This window comes from Pterocles gutturalis, unplaced genomic scaffold (assembly GCF_000699245.1).
Source record: "Pterocles gutturalis isolate BGI_N339 unplaced genomic scaffold, ASM69924v1 scaffold1280, whole genome shotgun sequence".
NCBI classification, from domain to species: Eukaryota; Metazoa; Chordata; class Aves; order Pterocliformes; family Pteroclidae; genus Pterocles; species Pterocles gutturalis.
In genome coordinates, this window is record NW_010143005.1 from 1 (window position 1) to 20949 (window position 20949).

The 20949-nt window shown below is 36.2% G+C and overlaps 1 protein-coding gene across 1 annotated transcript in view; it reads left to right on the forward strand.

Moving 5' to 3' along the window:
- Positions 1 to 11953: 11953 nt before the first annotated feature.
- Positions 11954 to 20949, forward strand: part of CACNA1D (calcium channel, voltage-dependent, L type, alpha 1D subunit) — a gene marked incomplete at both ends in the record, with an annotated part of 98580 nt that continues 89584 nt past the window's right edge. Inside the window, 4 exons of the mRNA XM_010084543.1 lie at positions 11954 to 12093; positions 15996 to 16138; positions 17536 to 17688; positions 18633 to 18829. Of these exons, the coding sequence (XP_010082845.1) occupies positions 11954 to 12093; positions 15996 to 16138; positions 17536 to 17688; positions 18633 to 18829 (633 nt within the window). The remainder of the gene's footprint in view (positions 12094 to 15995; positions 16139 to 17535; positions 17689 to 18632; positions 18830 to 20949) is intronic.

Here is a 20949-nt window from a genome sequence, read left to right on the forward strand (position 1 = left end):
GGGATGGGGAGGGCGGGTGTGTGTGCACACGTGCGCAACAGAGAAGATTTAGGGCTTAATCTGAGTATTTCCATTGTTGTAAGTAGTAAATTTGATTCCAGAGAGATACCGTAAATGGTTTGGAATAGGCCAAGTCAAAAAAGGAGTTTGTGGCCCAATCCTTATATCCCACCCGCATGGACAAAGTGGGATGGGTTAACAGACAAGACCTTAGGTTGGTAACAATGAGTTTTCTCCTGCTTCTGAGGTGATGTGTGCTATTAATTCAGTAATTTTCCTTAGGTATTTTTAACAAATGATGGTGTTCCATGCCATGAAAGCAAAGGAAAACTTCACAACTAACTGCATTGAGTTACTTTTCTGCTGTTCATGCATTTAAGTCCTCAATTAAGTGTACTAATAGTACCTGCTGTGGTTTTGGTTGCAATACATAGAATGTGACTTTTTGGCTTTACATGCTGCCTTCTTCTCTCCTCAACAAAATTGGAAAATCTGGATGGACTGTCCATTTGGGCCAGATAGGCTGAGGATCGTTACTAGAATAATCAAGTTCTGTTGTGTGTGTATATATATTTATATATGTAAAAGCATAGGAATGTCTAATGTGGATTCATGAGCACATTTACACAGAATACACAGGAGATTAAATTAGCTTAGCTTTTGGGGTATTCCTAGTGATTGGTGCTTCATTTTTACAAGTACTGAAGTACATGAAAGCTGGAAAAACACAGGGCTGACACACGTGACCATCTTCAGCATGTGTGTGTTTTTGAAATTTTATGCATTTAACTGAAGGAGGAAAAATTTTTTTTTTTTCTTGGCTTTTGATCTCTCAGTAATTTGTGTCTGGTAAAAATAAGTTTTCTCTTGCCTACTTGGAAGTAGTAAAGATTCGAATTCTCTATGGGGAAAAAGCCCAATTTTTTCCAAAAGGGAAATAATGACTCTTGTTCTGTGTAATTATTTTCAAGAACACAATTTGTAAATATGCTTTAGGAGAGATCTCACTGAATAAGTGGGAGAAAGTCACAGAGACTGTGACATTTTACATCAGCTGGAGAGCAGTTTCATAGGTGGAGAAAAAGCAGGTGTTGGTATACTCGAACTGTCTTATAGTGATAATGGAAGTGAACTTGAAACTGTGACAGAGCACTTATATTGTTGTGGATAATGAGTTCTCTGGAAATCAAAACTGATACCTCAGATAGGGGAATAAAGAATAGAAGGTGTAGATGCAGTTCAGATGGGAATAATAAGATTAACAAAATAATCTTCCTGATAAATATTGTTCTGTGTGGACCAGTGGAATACTAAATAAGAAACTCAAAACCTAAATACATCTCCTGGGCTGTCAAATGGTATAGGAATGAAAGGAGGAAAATTGTTTTGCCTTGTAACTTTACAAGGATGCACTTAGGAGTGTTTGACATTTTTGAGTACTGCTTGCTGCCTTTATTATGGCTGGCTGTGTGATTAAAAAACCCATGCATAGTTGTTTGCAGAATCTGGAGCTGTAACTGTAGCAGCCACTGGAGGGGCACTAACTAATGTTAGTACCATTCCACAAGACAGAAGGAAAACTGATTCATCCATAGAGAAGAAAGAAATTTGGCTTCAGGGCAGGCAGAGTCATATTTTCCTTTCTGTCAGAAGTCAAAGATTTTTACCAGTAAGGTTTGATCTGTAGATCACAGGAGGTGAACAAAGAATATTTTTCAGCTTCATTCAGTTATTTCAGTTTTGTTTTTACTGTGGCAAGTTTTCCTGATACGTTAGCAATGACTGTCAATAGTATTCCATGTGTTTGTTTATTTCAAAATTAGTACATTTATTGTTACTTTTGTTGAACACTTTTCTATCATGGTTAGAATGAAGAAAAGAGTAAGGCTTCATGATGGTGCTGTTACTAGAACCAAGCTAAATATACTTTAGTTTTTTAATGAATTTCCATAGAGCAGACCAGTATTGTACCTGAGCACAGCTGAAGTCAAAACAGGCATACCACTGTTCTTGTTTGTGGGCTGGGTACAAATTGGTGTTTTAGCTGTGGTATTTTTTGAATTTTTCTTGGAGGCTTTTTATATTTACAGGGAGCCATTCCACCTCTTAATATTTCTTCTCCTTTTGCTATATGTTTGCAATGCATGTCCAGGGTACTCACTTTTTACTTTAGGGAGCAAAGGGATTCCATTGAATGCTATCATGGCAGAAGAGTGTGTTTCTCCTTACAACTATATTTTCTCTACAGATCTGCATTTTCTTGGTTATGGAACAGCCAGAGCAATTTGACCCTCTGATAGGTAACAAAAATGTTCTCATGTTCATTGAGCCCTCTCTTGGAGTTGAAAGAATTATAAATGCCTTCCCTTTCAGTTATCTAAATGCTTACTGGACACAAAAAATGGAAATCTCCTTGCATTTTATTGCTGCAGGGAAATACTCATTTCTACAGCCATATTAAATTTTGCATGTCTGGAATTTACTACAAGATTTTATTTCATAACAAAATCTTTTGTCAGTGGAAAGGTTTTGATTTTTTTTTTTGATTTTGGAATAATTTTTTTTTAAAATAGACACTTCAGCCATTTGGTTCAAAAACAACCACAGGATAAGAAAAGTCCTAGGAAGAACTTCAGCAAACTGAGACAGTGAAGGATTAAGTTGTGCTTTAACATTTTCGTGAATGTTGCAGGCCATTCTCCTGTCAGTTTGGATAAATGCATTTTTTTTGTTCTTCCCATTGTAGTTCTGAACAGGATCTACAAGGAGTATTCTATCCTGCCCTCCCCTATAGTAGAAAATTTATTTCATTGGCATCATTGCTGTTGACATCTTTACAGTTTGACTACGAGTGCTCTGAAAGGTTGTCTGCTCATAAGTAACACAGTCTTCCTGGACTTATCTGAGTGTTATATTTTATAGTGCAGTACTGCATGTTACCTACTAACAAATTGTCCTGGGTTCAGGACAAAAAATAAAGGAATTAATGTGGATCTAAGTAGTTAAATTCTTGCTAGAAGAACAAAGTCCCAAAGAGATGATAAAGCATGTAGCATGTTATTACCAGAAAGGCATGAGGCCTTTCATCATGGAACCTCTTCTGTACTGAGAAGGATGATTGGTAAATGTGTCATATCCACATCACGTATTGGATTCAGTACCTTCTGTATGAAATTATAATGATTGTCTGATGTTAGGAAATATTAAGCAAGAAACTAAGAACTAAATATATAATTTTCTGTTCAAATTTATTGATATTGCTAACCCAGTGTGAGAGAAATCCTCTAGTACTTTTTAAAGCCCTTGTTGATTTTTTTTCTTTTTTTTAAAATATAATGCTTTGATTCTGTAGCTTGACCTGCTACAGAAGACCCAGTCCTGGTCATGGAATTTGACTGCTCTACAAAAGCAGAGGATTTGAAGAGTGTTCTTTTCTTGATCTTTCTGACTTGCTGGAGGCAATAGTAGACCACAGGTGTAGGACATACCTTTCTGGTTGCCAACTGGTCTAGGGGTCTGCCATTTAAAACTTGGAGGATGATTAGAAAAGTTCCAATAAGGTAATAAACCTGACCATGTCCGCCTTCAAATTCTGAGACCTTAAAGTCAGACCAGGACTTATGGTAGCTACAGATCTTGTGTATTTGAGGTTTTTCAAATTCATGGGGATTTCTTTAACCTTCACCATAGTTAAAAACAAAACAAACCCACAAAAACCAACAAACTAATGCTAAATTATTTAGCCTTACATAATGAAAGTTTCTCTCCTGCTAAAGGTATTTAGAAAAACAGCCTGTCCCATTGTGTAGGCTTTTAACAAATCAATATGTAGTTTTAAAACTGACAAAGGCAAAGAGCTACTCTAGTCCTATATCTGACAGATGAAAACACTGTAATGAAATGATACTATTGGTTTTACCCAGTTCTTTTGTAATCAAAGTGGAAATTATATTTGCAATCAGATGGATAAATCTACGACAAAAACACCTACTCAATGAATATGTCATTGTTCTGTTTCCCACCTGACACTATCAGTGCAGAACATAACTACAAACCCCATCTGTTCTTCTTATTGTTTTTTAATTTATTTTTTTTTACAGAAAGTCCTTGGCGTTCTTAAAACACTGCACTGAAACCTTATAGAGCTGTGAATGAATAGTTAACCCACAAAAGTGTTACCTTTTTGGTCTTCTCACTTCTCTTTCATTTGGGATGCCATATTCCTTCAGAGTGACTTGAAGAAAGCTTGCATTGAAGTATCTCCTGGAAAATAATCTGACTGTTGGGATAGACTTTTGCTTTGAAAAGCTCATCTACATAAAAGCTGAGCACAAATTGCCCATTAACTGACATGCAAGAGCCGCTCTTTCATACACTTCAGAACTGCGTTAGTCAAACAATGAAATAAATGGGTTGGAAAACTATGAAGCAATCAGAAAATGGACATAGGAAAAAGTGGATAGGCTTAAATCCAGGCTATTATGGTATCACCTGTATAGGTTGACTAGGATTTTATGACAGTTTTTTAAGAAACATATGTATAGTATCAATATGTGTTTTTTAAGTACCGTTATCAAGAAGATGCGTATGTGCTCACAGAAAACATGGGGAAAGCTCGCACAGCAGTAGTTTTAGAGCAGAATTTTTTTTCTTGTGCTTCATCTTGAAATACTGAAATGCATTATAGTTTGCTTTGATTTAATTGGTGATGTTTTGGTTTGAAATTTTTCTGTTTTAAGGAAAAATAATTTATCCTGGCTTTTGGAGATTTTTTTTTACCCAATTTGCTCTCATTTTTCAGTTTCTCTTTGAATGTTCTGGGAAGTCTGTATCTAGGAAACTGTTGTCAAATACAAAGTGGGCTTGTTACTAGTCTTGTAACATTTGAAAGTTTTCCACGTTCCAACATATATATATATAAAAGTCAGTGGAGGATTACTGCTATCAGTGCTCCTGTTTTCTACTTGTGGGTTTCTGCATGTTCAGAGGTGAATTTATAGGGGTTAGAAAATTCTCTTGGTTTATAAATTCTCAGAGAATTTGAAGATGTTCACTAAAGTATCTGACACCTAGTAACATTCTCTCTCCTCGGTTTCTAGCCAAAACCTGCTCTCTTACAAATAAATAAAACTGCTAGCAAGTAACAAAATACATTTAACATTATGTTAATCCTGTTTTATGACTAGATGCAGGTTTAATCCATCACTTGACACTGACTAAAGTCAACTATGTAAGGTAAAATTATGTGACAATATGACAGTATACATAAATACTGTCTCTTCTAATTTCCTTATTTTGATGACCTTATTTTCCTGAATATCATCAATTAGAGGGTGGCAGAAAGACACCCAAGTCATTTGGATTCTATTCTAGTTATATGCTTTATTGCTTGCTTGGCCTGCTTTCTGTTGTGCTATTCATATTTGGCATACTATGCTCGATCTTCAATAGGAGTTCTGTGCATTTAGGATGGAAACACACATGTCACTGCCTATTAGTTTTCTAAAACTTGCCTCGATGGGGTGTCTTTTTGATAGAGTTGTTCAGCAGTTACTGTTTAAGGATGAATGCTACTACTCAAATAGAAACATAGAGAAAATTTAATCACCAAAAGTGGAATGAATATAAGCAGATAAAGGATTCTTTAAAATACAGTGTCTACACAAGCTGTCTCCTTTTCCACACTGGAATTCTAGTCCTCAGGAATTCTGAGGTCTGTACAACTCTTCGTACTCCGAGATGTGGGGATGAAGGTGTCTTGGGAGCAAGTTAAGGTCAGGACGTTGCTGGTCAGATGTAAAATGGTCTCGTGTACATGGAACTTCACGTGCACTTAAAGTATGGAAACAATGTCTGCTTTAAAGTAGTATAATTATGGGTGTGTAGTTATATGCTGCAGAGCTCCTCTGTCAAAAAGCAAATCTGCACTTAAAGAACACTAAGGCAGACATCTGACATAGTTGAGAACAGTAGTTGTATTCCCTCAGGTGGATGAGGACTGATCAGGAAGATACAACATAATTTAGTTGGATTGATTAGAACACCTGCTTAAAACATTGTTTTTCAACCTCTCCCCTCCCTTGTTTGCTACTGTGTATCTAAAGACACAGTTAACCCAATAGTTATCACTGAATTCTTGAGTAATAAATAGTTCCAGTTCTTAAAAAGGGAGAGTAATTTCCATGTCCAATATAGGAAGAAAATTATTTCATCAGCTTTGAAAGCAGAAACAAAGTTAAAACTTTATTTATATATTCTTTTTGCCAGGTATATGGTTTTCATGTTTGTTTCATTTTCTGTTCTGGGAAGCTGCTGTAACATTTTCCACATGTGGGAATAAATAGGTTTACTTTCTTTTTTTTTTTTAGTATCTCTGTGGTGCATCTCACAAATTATTTTCAGGGGAATACAGGCATATGAAGTGAAAATTTAAATTGTTTTGAAATTCAAAACTCAGTTCTTTTCTGTCTTACAAATGCTATGTTGTCCCAGTGGCAGAATTTGAAATCAAGGCTGTTCATCAAAAAGATACATGGCTTTGTATGTTGCCAAGGCGTCAGTCACACATCTTACTTAATAGCACAGGATTGATTGTAAGTCCCCAAATCAAGAATGTAAAAGTGGTTTTATGTATGGCTAAACTGCAGGAAGTTGGTCAGTTTGGTTACTTTGCTTAGAGTCACTTTATCTGCTAAGCAGTTTTTAGTCCGATACATGTATGTTGCTCTGGGTGCAAAAATATATTTCCCCGGTTAAGAAATAATTCCAATCTAATGCCCAGGAGTAGAAATTTATATGACAAGACTTAATTACATAGCATAATAGATAAAGGTTTTGCAAATTAATGACTTTTATTTTGGAACAATTATGTTGTGAGACATCTCTGTTAAATGTAGAGTTTTGGTGCATCACATTACAACATGTAACAGTAGCTTTGTGTATTTCTTTCAGAGACTTTGAAAATACGAAGATAATAAGTCATGACTAATGTACACCATCTGGCTAGGGTGGGGCAAGAAGAAAAAGATTTCTTCCTGAGCAACAGGGTTTCTGCTAAGCTGATTTACTTAAAATAAGAAAGCAAATGCATTTTTTTTTTTTTTTTTTGGTGAGGAAATGAAGTTCTACCAGCTTCTCTCGGACTCAGTGGATAAGAGCAGCCTTTGTTTTGTACTCCATCATCAGTATCAAAGTGAAGCTCATTGGTCTCTTTCAGAAAGGCAGTGTATCTTATCAGTCCTGTTGTTGCATCATATATTCCGAAAAAGACTGAGACTTGTTGAAGATTCTGAACAACATGAATAAAAGTATTTTCCTTGCAAGAATCAGCCCCCTGTAAAGAGAGCTGACCTGCATGGTATCAAATCAGTGAACCTCTACAGCCATAAGATTAGATCCTTAGTAACACAGACGTATGTTGTGCTGCATATCTTCTTTAGATTTGTAGCTGTCAGTTTTTTCTCTGCTACTTCTGTGATGAAATATAGAACTAAATGCAATAATAGATATTAGAAATTATGTACAGTTTCTAATTTAATCTGTGCAGTTTCTTTTAACACAGATTTTGTTTTTCAGGCAGTTAGTCTTATGTATTTATTTTTGTTTGGTTTTCTTATTTCTTGGTTTTCCTACTTCCATTTTTAATGGAATAAAGTATTAACTTAAAGATTTCAACTAATTTGAACAAAATAAGATGTGCAGGGATAGTTTTCTCGACTGTAGAGAAAAGAAAGCAGAGAAAGTTGTGCATCAAACTGTTAGAACTGCTGTCTTCAGTATGGATTTTTAAATTATCTCTTAGTGCTTTAGATTTATTTTTACATAGCAACCCTACCTCTGTAACTCTTCCAATAATACTGAAAATGGTATAATAGATCAAACTTCATTTCTTCTTGAGTAATGGTTGCTTAAGCTCTGGACATGCTGGATGATGTATGGCCTACAGATGTATCTGAGTTGTGGAGGCAAAAATTGATCTCCATAGTGACTGTCAAGAAGTTAAGGAAGTGTGAGAAGGGACTGCCAGTACCTTCCTGAGGGTGAACAGGTTGTTAACTTTTCCTTTTGTCTTAGAACATCTGTTGGCTGCATACTTATTAAAACAAACAAACAAAAAACCCAAAACACCAAAAAAACCCCCACTCAACACCCCAAACCAGTCTGTAAAGCAAGCACAGCCTGTACTTTCAATACTGTTAAATACTAGGACAAATAATTCATCTGGCCTCTGTGGAAGACACAAGTTGTGATTTAAAAATTGTATGACCATGGAAGGAAAAATGAAGCACTGGAATATAATAGACCTCTTTAGCTGTAGATGTATACAAATATCTGTGTTCCTTTTCTCAATGTTTTCAAGAAATCATGGCTCTTGGATTGCCCAGTGGCTATTGTTACAAAGCATCTTTCCCTTGTGCCATTGGCTCCATTACTAACATCATCCCTGATTTTTATCTTGTATCCATTATGAGTATATGTTTCTAGGGGCAATTTCTGAAAGCAGGCATGTATATGCTTTACAACAGGGAACAAGGATGGAAGGAAACACTTCCATTCTTCCACAGAAAGGAAGGAAAACTTTCCCTGTGTTCAGTGTTATGTAGGATGCAGGGGCTTTTACATGTTGAATGTGTGGTGGGTGTAGGTAGTTGTACATGCCCTGAATCTATCTGTGCTTTTCCCTATGATCATGAAGTTACAGAACTGTTAACTGGGAGAGACCTTTGGAGGTTAGTGTCCCTCAGCTCCTAGCAGGACTGTTGCCAGCACTAGATCAGGTCAGCTGTACTTTTGCCTAGCTGCATCCTCAAAACTTCCTGCTTTGAAGCTCATGTTCCTGTTCTGTGCTATCCTTCTGATAAAGAAGTTCTTCTTAATATCCTGTGAACCTCCAAACCTTCAGCTTGTGGCTGTTTCCCCTTATTTTACCGTATGCTGCTACTTAACATTTGGCTTCATAACCTTTTAAACTCCTCTTCAAGTAGTTGTAGTCTACTGTTAGACCTTCACTTAGCCTCCTCTTTGATGGAGATGAGATCCTCCTTGCTGGAGAGGTGATCTTTCCTTCACTGGAGTCTGCACTTTCTCAACATCCCTTTTGAACCAAGAGACCTGGAACAGTAGTAGTGTTGCAGCCTCATAGCACTGAGTAGAGGTGGAGGATCATTTCCCTCTATCTGCTCACCATGCTGTTCCTAACACAGCCTGCTATGGAATTCATCTGATTTACAATGAGTGTGTATTTAACTTGGTGCCCACTGTGACTTCCAGATCCTTTCTCAGCTCATATGGGTGTGGGATGGTTTAACCAGAGATGCAGAGCTTTACATTTTTCGTTGCTGAAATTCATGTGGCTTCTGTTGGTCTAGCTGTCAAGGTTTCTTGTGGTTCCTCTGCTGAGTGATGCATGCTGACCTTAAGCCCACCATTGCGTTTCAAAAATGAGCTTGTCTTGCAGCCCGTATTGTTTGAATAGAACGTTTGCAATACTGGCTGTGAAATAAACAGTCCTGCTTCCATAAAGGAGAGATAAAATAAACAGGAACAAGGCCAATATTGTTTTAAGAGATGGATGCTAAGTGATAAGGTAGAGTTGTTGGATTTGAACCGTCACATGCAAGGGTACATGATCATTAATCAAGTTACACTGGGACTAGGACTGGTGCCTAGCCCAAATAGCGGAAGAGCATTAGAACGGTCTTTGAATGGGAGTAGTGAAGGGCAAAGACACTTTTTAGGATACAATCTGGGGGGTTGATGGGTGGAATTAAATTACATATTTACCTATAATAACAGGACACTGGACATGATGACCCAGGAGCTCATCTTGGCCCAGAAGGTCCCATTCAGTCCTGTGTCCTTTGTTGTCTTTATGTAAAAAAGCTGTAGAAATCTTACGTATGTGAAACTTCTTATCTTTTTTGTCTCACCTTTTCTTTTAATACTATGATTTTTGTATATATTTTGCCCATAGCAAATGCCAACCATAATATTTTTGTCTTCCTTATGTTGTCTTACAGGGTTTATCTTTCTATATCCAAGCTGCAGACTTAGTTATATGTAGGGGGACAGAAATACCTGTTGTTGTGAAACATGTATATGGTAGGATTTTCTTGAATTTATGTTTTTGCAGTGTGTTTCTCAGGAATGCTGATAGTTCATATTATTCTAACCTCTGTGGTGCTCTCTAGCCAAAAAAATTGGATGGCTTTTGGTGCACAAACCATTCACATTTCTTCTGTGAGGCCTCTTCACTCTTCTTATCCAGTAATTGTTCCAGTTTATTGGTGATAAATTAAACGGAAAGGACAACTATGAAATAAGGATTAAGAAAAAGAATCTGCTGAAGGGAGTGAGGAGGAGAATGTCCATCAGTTTCACTGGGCTGAAAGACCTCATGCAAAATATAATGTAGTTAAGGAGAAGCTGACTTGGATGAAGCTCTACAGTGTTCATGAAGTGTACTCAAAGCAGAGGAAGAAGGCAGGAGTATGGGACTGAGCTGAGCAGAGAATGAGGTCAGGAATCCATGCTTTGCACTAGGAGAAAACTTGACCTCTCAGTGATCCCAGGGTGCTGCTTGCTGGAGACGAAGACCTGGAGAGGAGTAGGTAGTTTATTGATAAGCCTCTACATTTATGTCACCAATGGATATATCACATCCTACATGTAAGCAACTCTAAATGGCCTTCTGATGGGGGGAAGGAATCTAGGCTTCCAGGTTAAAGACTTTGCACCTGAGAATATAAACATTGTTTAAATTACAGACGGTCAAGGCTTGTTCTTTATTTGGTTTTATGTGAAAGTGCCAAGCTGTGTAGTGAATAGCAAATACATAGTTACATGTGTAATGTCTGTGCTATATTTGAGTATATGATAGTAAAAGATCATAATCCGTATGGAGCAGTTATAGTCCCTATAATTAATGCTGTGTGTGATAAGTGAGCAACATCGTGTGTTTCTTAACAAGTTTAAAAAAAATGAATCATTCTCTTTGTGTCTTGTTCTTGGCTCTAATATTTGCATAGTGACAGATAACTAAACAAAGTATTAAAGTGATGAAACCATGATTTCTGAAGGTAAAAAGAACAAATGTGTTAACTGATCTGTATGAGTAGCAGTTACTTTTACAATTTATCAAAATCAAATATGCTGTTACTATTGACAGAAGCAGCCACAAAAATATATTATCCAGTTAACTAGGAAAAGAGATTCAATGTATAACTGTTTTAAATAAGAATTTTGGTTAAGTGAAGAAACTAACAATATTTAGAAAAAGCATTGAAACAAATCTGCAACTTCAGTGATACAAGGTGGTGATATATTAACTTACAATCTCTTCAGGCATATTAGGGTGATTCAAAGAAATCTGGTGAAGTGGAAGGAAGAGTAAGTCAATGTAAACTTCCACATCAAGATGAAAAACTTGCAAGATGGTGTAAAATTAAATTAAGACCCACTTAAACAGCCTATAACTTTTTAAATCCCCTTTGCATGGGACAACACGGTCTCAAACTCCTTTATTAGGCAGAACTCTGTAGGTCTTTTAAAGGCTGACATAATGAGTAGTGAAAATAAGTATACTTCAGCATGCCTTTTAAAGATGTTTCCAGGGACCTCTTGTACAGCATTTTCTGGTTTCAATGACTTCAAAGGATCCTATTGGCCTGGATGGGACTATTTGCTTAAGCAAAAGTACAATATACTTCCATATTTGCAGAAACAGAGCCTTTTTCTCAGAATGTGAAAACAGGAAAATCTTACGTAATTACAACACTGTCAATACAGCTATTGTTAAGTATTATGCAATGAAAACCTGTAAAATAAACTGCCATGAAGTATTGTATCTCCTTAGTGCTGGTCAATACAACTTACCCACTTAGTGCAAATTTTGACTAGTAAAAGAGCTGTTAAATTATGTTGTCTCTCATTGTGCTTTTTTTCTCTTTTACAGGAAAAAGTAGAATATGCCTTCCTGATAATTTTTACAGTTGAAACATTTTTGAAGATTATAGCATATGGATTATTATTACACCCCAATGCGTATGTTAGAAATGGATGGAATTTATTGGATTTTGTAATAGTAGTAGTAGGGTAAGTAACTTATATTTCATTGTACAAATATTTAAAATCTTCTTTGCAGTGAGGTAGATATAGGTCTGTTTGGCTGTGAGTAATGGCCTATGCTTCATTTCTGTTCCTTTGGAGTAAAAGAATGAGCTGATATGAGTGAAAAATTCAAAGCAAAGCCCTAAAAAATTTTCAATGCTATCTGTGTTGGCATGCACAATCAGCTTCATAATAAAAGTTCACAGGGAATTCTGAGTTTTGCTAAAAATTTTCCTTGGTTGTTGTCTTGCAGAATCTTTTCCATCTGATTTTTTCCAAGGTGAACTCCTGATGTCTTTCTGTGTGATGAAGGTTAATTTGTTTAGGTCCATACATTGTTAGTCATTTATTCATTTATCCCTATACTGTGGTGATATGGAGTTCATCTATTCTACAAAGACCTCTGGGAGAACCCACCTGTTTCAAAGTGGAGGAGAGCGGTCAGGGGAGACAAAGTTAACTGATTCCTTGACTGTTCTAAAAGCTGAGGAAAGTTGGACACTTAAGTACTTTTGTTTGGGGTGCTGCACTTCAGGTCCCACACACACACATACATATGGGACCTGATATATATACATATATATATACACACACATATATATATACACACACATATATATATATATATATAAAAATTTGGCTTGCCTAGAGGAGAACGTATGCTAAAAGTGCCTTTTTTTTACCCTGCGCACCTTGCTTTACCAGGAAACCATGGAGAGTTTGTTCTACTGTCAGAAGAGCAACTGCTTAGGCCTTTTGCAGGTTACAGAAGAGTAGAAAATGGAATGTCCCCCATTCACATTATGCTTATGATAAATAACCCATCTGGCTTTTCTGTCAGCAACTTTGTGCCAATGGTTGTGATAGTTCATTAGAAGATCCTACCTTCAGTTATCTAGGGAATTAATCTTGAGTCATATATTCCCCAATTCCCTAAATATGGAGGAGATTATATTTAAAAAAAAAGGAATTTCTAGTACTGCAAATTTAATTTACTAAAAACATTTGTTGATGTAGCAGATGGAGAACATGATCCACATTTAACTTTATGTTGTGGCTGGCTTGCAAAGAAGACCTTGACATGCAGTGTCCAATTCTAATTTCATTTTCAAGTCCAAATTGCCTGTATTGGAAAAGGCCCAGAAATTAGAGTGTGTGCTGCTCTTAACCTACATCATTACATTGAGGGGAAAGAAAAAGATGCAAAGTAAAAGAATTCGTGGTAAACCATTATTAAATTTCAGCAAGTACTATGAATGTGTGGTTACCCAATTTATAACTATTTGATTCTGAGATAGTAAATGTTACTGAGAAGTTTGTATTTGGGCCAGTTCCTTGGCATTCAGGCAGTTTTGGTCCAGGACTAAAATTTGTATATAAATAGATCCTTCATCAGGTCAGGTTATTCTCAACAGATTGGCCTCTGTGCCTGAAGGGGAAGCTTGGTGGGCAGGTGTGGAGACTGTCACACATAAGAGCTGTATTCTCTTGCCAGGAAGTCACTTGAATAGACCTCTTCTCTCTTGTCAAGTGACCACGGAGGTACAATAACCCTTGAGCAGTCTAATTAACATGACCTCTGTCTTTGGCTGTGTCCTAAATACATGATAACTAAAAAATTTTCCATTAGCTCATAAAACACTCATAGGAGGATAAGTCTAGTTAGGTCTAATGCTCACACTGAATCCAAGGAAGATATGAAGAAAAAAGGACTACATCTTATCAAATACCTAAAATATCACACTAAGATTTAAATCCTAGCTCAAAACCAGTTTTGGAGTATAAGCTATTGTGTAGGTTGTCATCAATCTACCTGGAAGACAAGGTAGACCCTTTATTACATGTCAGGCACTGACAAAACTGTGAGCTATATTTTTGTTCTTGCAATCTGTGGGCAATATTTTTATAAGCAAACATGGGTCCATTTATTTAATATTTAAAAGCCCAGTGAAAAATTGATTTTTCATATAATAACCCAGGGTGGATATGGAATCACTTCTGGATGTGATTTAATTTGACTAGTTTCATTGTAAAATTTCATTAGTATTTTAATAGCTTTGAAAGAGCTGCCATGATGTCCTATATTGAATGCATTAGATGAAATTTGCTTCATGTGCTTTCTCAGCGGAAACTGTAGCAGTTCAAATGCATAAATCTGAAATATACCAAAAGAAATCTCTCCTAGCAAAAGGGAAGTATATGTGAAGACTTCTTTCCTCAGCATCAAATTTGATGTTTAAACTTCAGTAAACTATATAGGAGAATAAATGTCAGTTTTAAAAGTAATAAAGGAGATCAATGGCTTTATACCTAAATGGCTTTATAGGATAGGCATAAAATGACAGGGCTGTAGACGTAGCTGTGAATGTTCTGTTTTCTTCTCTCTTTGTCACTTCTCTCTGAAACCAGTCAGAGTATGAGTTACTTTCAGAGCAGTCTACTACCTGCCTGCATGCTATGCCACATAATTTCCACTGATTTCTGTGAAAGAATAAGGTCCTGGTAGAGAAAGTTTTCATAGCGTCATCCTGTACCTGTAGCCATTTAATTTTCTGCATGATGTATGGAGTGACAGGCTGAAAACAGCTTCTCTTAATTTGGGACTTGATTCAGAAGTATGTTTAATCATTTCTGTCTTCAGAGCGTGAATAGTCACTCTGAAATCATTGAGCTGGCTCATGTTCTTAGAATTATGCTTCTATTAAGTTATAGGGCTGAATCAGGACCTGAAATATTAAATGTCTGGATTTCTATGGTTATAGCAGTATGTAGGCTGCTGCTGTTCATTCTAAGATCTGTAGCCTACGCGGCTGGGTTTCACTCTGGAGGGGAATGAAGCAGAAGAGGGGTGGGTATTGACTGATACAGGTCAATTGCTTGTTGGGGGAAGAGAGAGTCTTCAATAGACTAGTTTGGGCAACCTATTAAATATTACATTATTTCTGGCAACTATCCAGTGTGATAAAGTTGTGAACCAGAGTTGTGAAAACTTCTATTGACAAAAACAAAACGCTGCACATTTCAGGAGCCCTTTACAAGTGTGAAACACTTTTCAGGATTACAAGACTCTATTGACTTGTTAATCCTTCAGAAGTTCAGTTTTGCAACTACTGAACTCTACAGACTCTGTGCAAAGAATAATATGGTTTGCATGGTCTAACCACGGTCTAGAAAGCAATGCATCCGAAATGCAGGCCCAAACTAAAATAAACGTAAGATTGCTTTGCACTTCAACAACTTGCATCATTTCAGGTTGCTGCTGGTAGTGGGAAAGAAAAATACAACTCTTTGTCTTCTGAACTATTCTAATGAATGACTGGCTTGTTTCTGCAGTGAAAAAAAATACAACCTAATAAATTACTCATCTGGGAATATTTTTATCCTTGAAGATAGTGTGTTTAAGAAAAAAATCTTTTTGGCGTTATTAAATGTTGGACTCTCTTTTTCATATATTCAGTTTCTGCTAACTGTATTTGGGATATTGAACTGCAGTGTCACTTGGAGTGCATCTATTCCACCAAAATGAAAGCAGGTGGTTTCTTGTGATTTCCTATTTCTTGTTCTAAAGAGAAGGCTAACTCTCCAAACCTTATAGCTAAAACACTTGAACAAAGAAGTGGCAAAGTAGCTTTGCTCATTTAAAAATAGCAAATTCTGTGCACAAGCAGAGTGCTGGTTTATTGCATACTGTGTGATCATAACTCTGGAGGAATTAGAAATTCTTGCACTTCATAACTCTACTTGATGTGATTTAATGTGTAAATATACCTCTTGTTTTGACAGCTGAACAGCTTTTCAGAATTATCTGCAGTTCAAGTAATTTCCTAATACCTTAGATTGCATGGTAAATGGATGGTGATGACCTTACCCTTCATCTCATTTTCTAGATTATTTAGTGTAATATTGGAACAATTAACCAAAGAAACAGAAGGTGGCAGCCACTCAGGTGGCAAACCTGGTGGCTTTGATGTCAAAGCCCTAAGAGCCTTTCGTGTATTGCGACCTCTCCGGCTTGTATCAGGAGTGCCCAGTAAGCTCTTTTCTATTTAATTCCATTGGAATGAATAGTGTAACTGATCTGATGATTTAACTTTCTTGTTCCAGACACTAATAGAAACGAGACAATATAAGGTTGATTTTTTTGCTATCTGGTTATGTATATAAAGTGAGTTTTGAGATGAATGATACCCTATTTCAAGTTGAACAAAGGATTGTGAAATCATTCAGTGTATGATCTTCTTACACAGTTCAATAAGCAGACAGGGCAATACACTTCATTTTTAGAAGCTTTATATAAAATAAAATTACACGTTAAAATGCAAATACAAGAAAAAAAACTCAGCTTTTTTTTATTTATTCCAAAACCCTGCAGATCTGAAAGTGTAGGTGGTCCTAAAATAGTTTATATGTTGGTAAGTGTATGCCAAAGCACATTACACATTTCATATTTCCTGCCCCCTCCAATGCACATGAATGCCTTCTGTTTGTCTCAGTAGAGCTAACAGATAAATTAGGAAATTTAAAAAGTAGAACAGTATTATTTAAAGAAAGCAATTGAATTTTCTGATAATCTTTCTTGTTTTCTTTTAATAATTATTAATTACTGAAACTATTTGGGCTGAATAAGAGATTCATGGCTTACAATTCAGCTCTTTCAAACACACTCAAAAGAAGAACCCTAATGCTGTGTTTATATCATAGTCTGTTACATGGAAATGATTGTGATGGTATATATTTAGCAAAAGGACTTCAGTGAAGAAAGAAGCAGTCTCATGACATGTCAGAAAGGAAGTCTATTAAAATAAGAGACCTATTTTGTTCTTATTGGTACTGTGACAGCTTCATTAGCCTGGGATTTACATCTTTTGGTAAGACCAAAATTTGGCTAAATATTTAATTAAGCAGAAAAGGAAAGAAAAATTAAGTCATTCTGAAAGTGATGTGAGGGATAAATGATGGAAAAGTTTGTTCAGAGTGAAAGTATGTTTTCCCAGGTAGATATAGTCTCTCTCCAGACAAAAAATACAGTTCTGCAATTGGATGAGCGTACATTTTCTCAGGACTTGCCACAAAGTTGTGGTGGTAGCACAGAACTTTTTAAAGGTCATATCAAGTGACCAACAGGCACACACTGACTACATGCCCTTCCTAAAACCCCAGAAATTCTTGTGACACATTTCAAACAGTGACTTCTATGGCATAACCTTTATTAACAGAGGAAATAACTAGACTTTGACACAAAGTTTTAGATTCTTATGAAGTGTTTTACTGGAACATCTTTTGGCTCTGCACAGTAGAAATTTTTTAAAAACTGATTCAGTCTGCATGCCTGTATCATGAATTTCTAGTAGTGTGTCATTATAGAAAATTTAGTAAGGCGAGATATAGAAGACTGGTTCATATCCTGTGTTTTCTTTTTTCTTTTAGGTTTACAAGTTGTCCTGAACTCCATTATAAAAGCCATGGTCCCCCTCCTCCATATTGCCCTTTTGGTATTGTTTGTAATCATAATCTATGCTATTATAGGATTGGAACTTTTTATTGGAAAAATGCACAAATCTTGTTTTCTTGTTGATTCAGGTAAGTCATGAAACTGTTGACTGAAGGGATTCATTCTGTTTTCTTTCAAGTTCGTGGGGTTTCCGTTTGAAGTAGAACAGGGGCCAAACCACTGAAACTGTTGTAACCAGTTTTCACTGTGGTTCATAATTTTAGGAAGAGTGGATTAAAATAAAAAAAAAAACCTAGTTTGCATGTTTGGTAAGAACATGCTCTGAATAAATTTTCATTTCTGAAGTGTTGTCACTGAAATGTTGATAGTGAAAATTGTAAGGGTCACTGTCCACAAGGGACAACTCGATAATTTTTTTTCTAATCTCTGACTGCTGAAGAGCTAGCTAGTCCTGTTCCAGGGAAGATAGACTTTCCTGAGTTCACAGTCTGTCACCGTCTCTCCTTCAAGATTGTGGGAGTGTGGTAGGAAGCACAGTTCTGAAATGAGTAATGAAAGAAAACAGTGTTTCTCCATCCAGGTCAAATGGTGAAATGAGAGCTTGTTATGGGAGAATTCTGAGGGAGTGAAACATCATGAGGGAGTGTCTGATGGCTAAGGGTACACTTCTATCAGCTAAGTAATGAAGTAGGCTATATGTAAGAATAAGTCCAGACCTGTTTCTTTGGTGGCCATATGTTAATATGAAGCAAAGAAACAGCAATGAAGAGGAAAAAAAAAATTAGCGCGCGGAGATTCTAAAAAGATGAGTTGTGTTATGACATGCTTCTTTCCACTGCTTAGTTGATCAAAATCTCTTATACATTCAGTTGTGATTAGCCTGTTTGAAGGCTGTAAGGCACAGATGTGAGAGACATTAAAAGCTCTGAAGCTCCCATAAGTTGCCTTTCTCAGCATTTCTCAGGGTGATCTCTGGATTTACCTTCCAACAGCATTGATATTTCTTCATGCAAAGAATTAACTCACAAAATTTTGAGAACTGAAAGTTCTGATGTTTTTGGTTAATTTGCAGATATACTAGTTGAAGAAGATCCAGCACCTTGTGCATTCTCAGGGAATGGACGTCAGTGTGTCATGAATGGCACTGAATGTAAGGGTGGATGGGTTGGACCAAATGGAGGCATAACCAACTTTGATAATTTTGCATTTGCGATGTTGACTGTGTTCCAGTGTATAACCATGGAAGGATGGACTGATGTGTTGTACTGGGTAAGTTAATAAATCACTGAGCTTTTTTTACTTTTACAAAAGATTCAATATTCATGTGAGAAATAAGCTCTGTTTTGCAGTACTGTCAGTGGGAAATCTTGGTGAGTTTTGCAGGAGATGGATTCAGCTGCATACTTCTTCCAGTCACAGCAGCTTACTGGACTCCCCAGGCTAAAAAGACATTTTAGAAAGAAATGTATTCATTGCTTATTTGAGGAGTTTTTTTCCTATTCCATTTGGATAAATGTAATATTACATTTATGTCGTTCGGACTAGCATTTTTTTCATGCAAGCCTGTGGTTTTGAAGTATGTCTTTTCTGTTTAAGCTTAAGAGCTCTCTTTTTGTAGTATTTTCTGCAATATTAACATAAATTAGAACAAAGCAAGATTTCAACAGTCATTCTTTGCCATGGGGACTGCAAACCATTTGTTAACCATTCAGAAACAACAAATCACAAGGCCTATGACCTTGTCATTGTCTCCGTAGAAGTCATAAAAAAACCTGTGTAAATCCCCACCTTTAAATACTATTCTAGCATTAAGTATGGAACCTCCACAATCTTACAACATAGACAACTGGACAGAGCCTGGGAAACTGAAGATAGATTTAGTTCTGATTTCGTAAATGGGAATGGAGGAAAAAGAACACACAGATTTCTTAAAGGCCTAGGGTCACCTAAATACACAGGTAGACATTTCTCAGCCTAACCCCATTCCACTATAAGGACATTATGTTCTTTTGTCAGTCTTTAAGCACCTAAATATTTGATGTGAGTGGTTTGTCCAAGGTCATTCAAGATGTCTGTGACAAAACCTACCTACCATAGATGCTGAAAATCAATGAGAATATTCTGTACTACTTGGTACTCAGCAGTAAGTCTTTGCAGCAATTAGGACCTAATAACAAATACAATTCTAACCCTTCAAATCCTGGAAAATATTTTTGAAATAAAAAAACTGATTACTATTCAGGATCACTATTAACAAGCTGTTAAAAATGGATGAGCTGTCTCAAGATGTATCTTACTGGAAGTATACTGTAGGTTGTGTTGCTCACAGCAGCTCATATTTTGAATTTGGCCAGGTGGGACTATTTACTAGTAGCACATCTGTTGTGGAGTGTTCAATGCAATTAAGGATGTAGCATTACCCAGTGAATGAACACTTAAATTCATGCGGTCCTTTGTTGCAAATCAAGGTGAAATATGCTGTTGCTAAAAAAATATAACAGCAGAGTGTAGTCTCAGATAAAATCTGTGATACCAGAATATAGAGATGTTTTTAAGGTAATGTCACTGTTACAGATAATTAAGATGGTAAACTGACATTCTTTTAGGATTGAAAGACAAAGTTGGGCAAAACATGAACCTGTGCTTCCACTGTCTGTTATCAGAGATACACAACTGGTTATGAAAATGCAAACCTTCAATACTAAAGAGTCTAACAATGCATAGCTAAATATAGGTTAACGTATTGTTTCTCATAGTGTAGGTTTGTCGACCCTTCGGGTTTTGCTCTCCAACTCCTCCTCATTTTCTCAAAGAGACTATGTGAAAGTAGAATTAGCATGTGCTTTAAATTATTTGTCGTAGTGATGATGACAGTTGTTTTTATCCCCCCTGAAAGAAAAGGGAAGCTTTGTCATGATTCTCTGGAAAAAAAATACACATTTAACATCTTTCAAGGCAAAAGTATGCCCACATTTCAGTACCTGATAATTTCTCAAACTCTCACCATTTTTTTCAAAGAAAATTGATGTAAAAACTTTGGGCAGTTACTGTATTTAGAATATGATTGTTATAAAAGATACAGAAACAATTTAAGCTGAGTGTCTCAGTGTTAAACATTTTTTTTCCCTAAGAATTAGTGATCTATTTGATCTGATACATCTTAAAACTTTGTAGAGTCTCCATTGACAGCACAAAAAATAAGACCATTAAAATAGGATGCTGAATATTGCCATGAATCAGACAAAAGGCAAGGCATAAGGAAATTAAAAATTAAAAACTGAACACACAAGTTATTTATTTCTCTGTAATGAGTTCCTGATGTAGAAGATATTTACAAGTACACAGATGTCAGTTTTCATTTTATTACAAATGATACTGGGATTATTAGA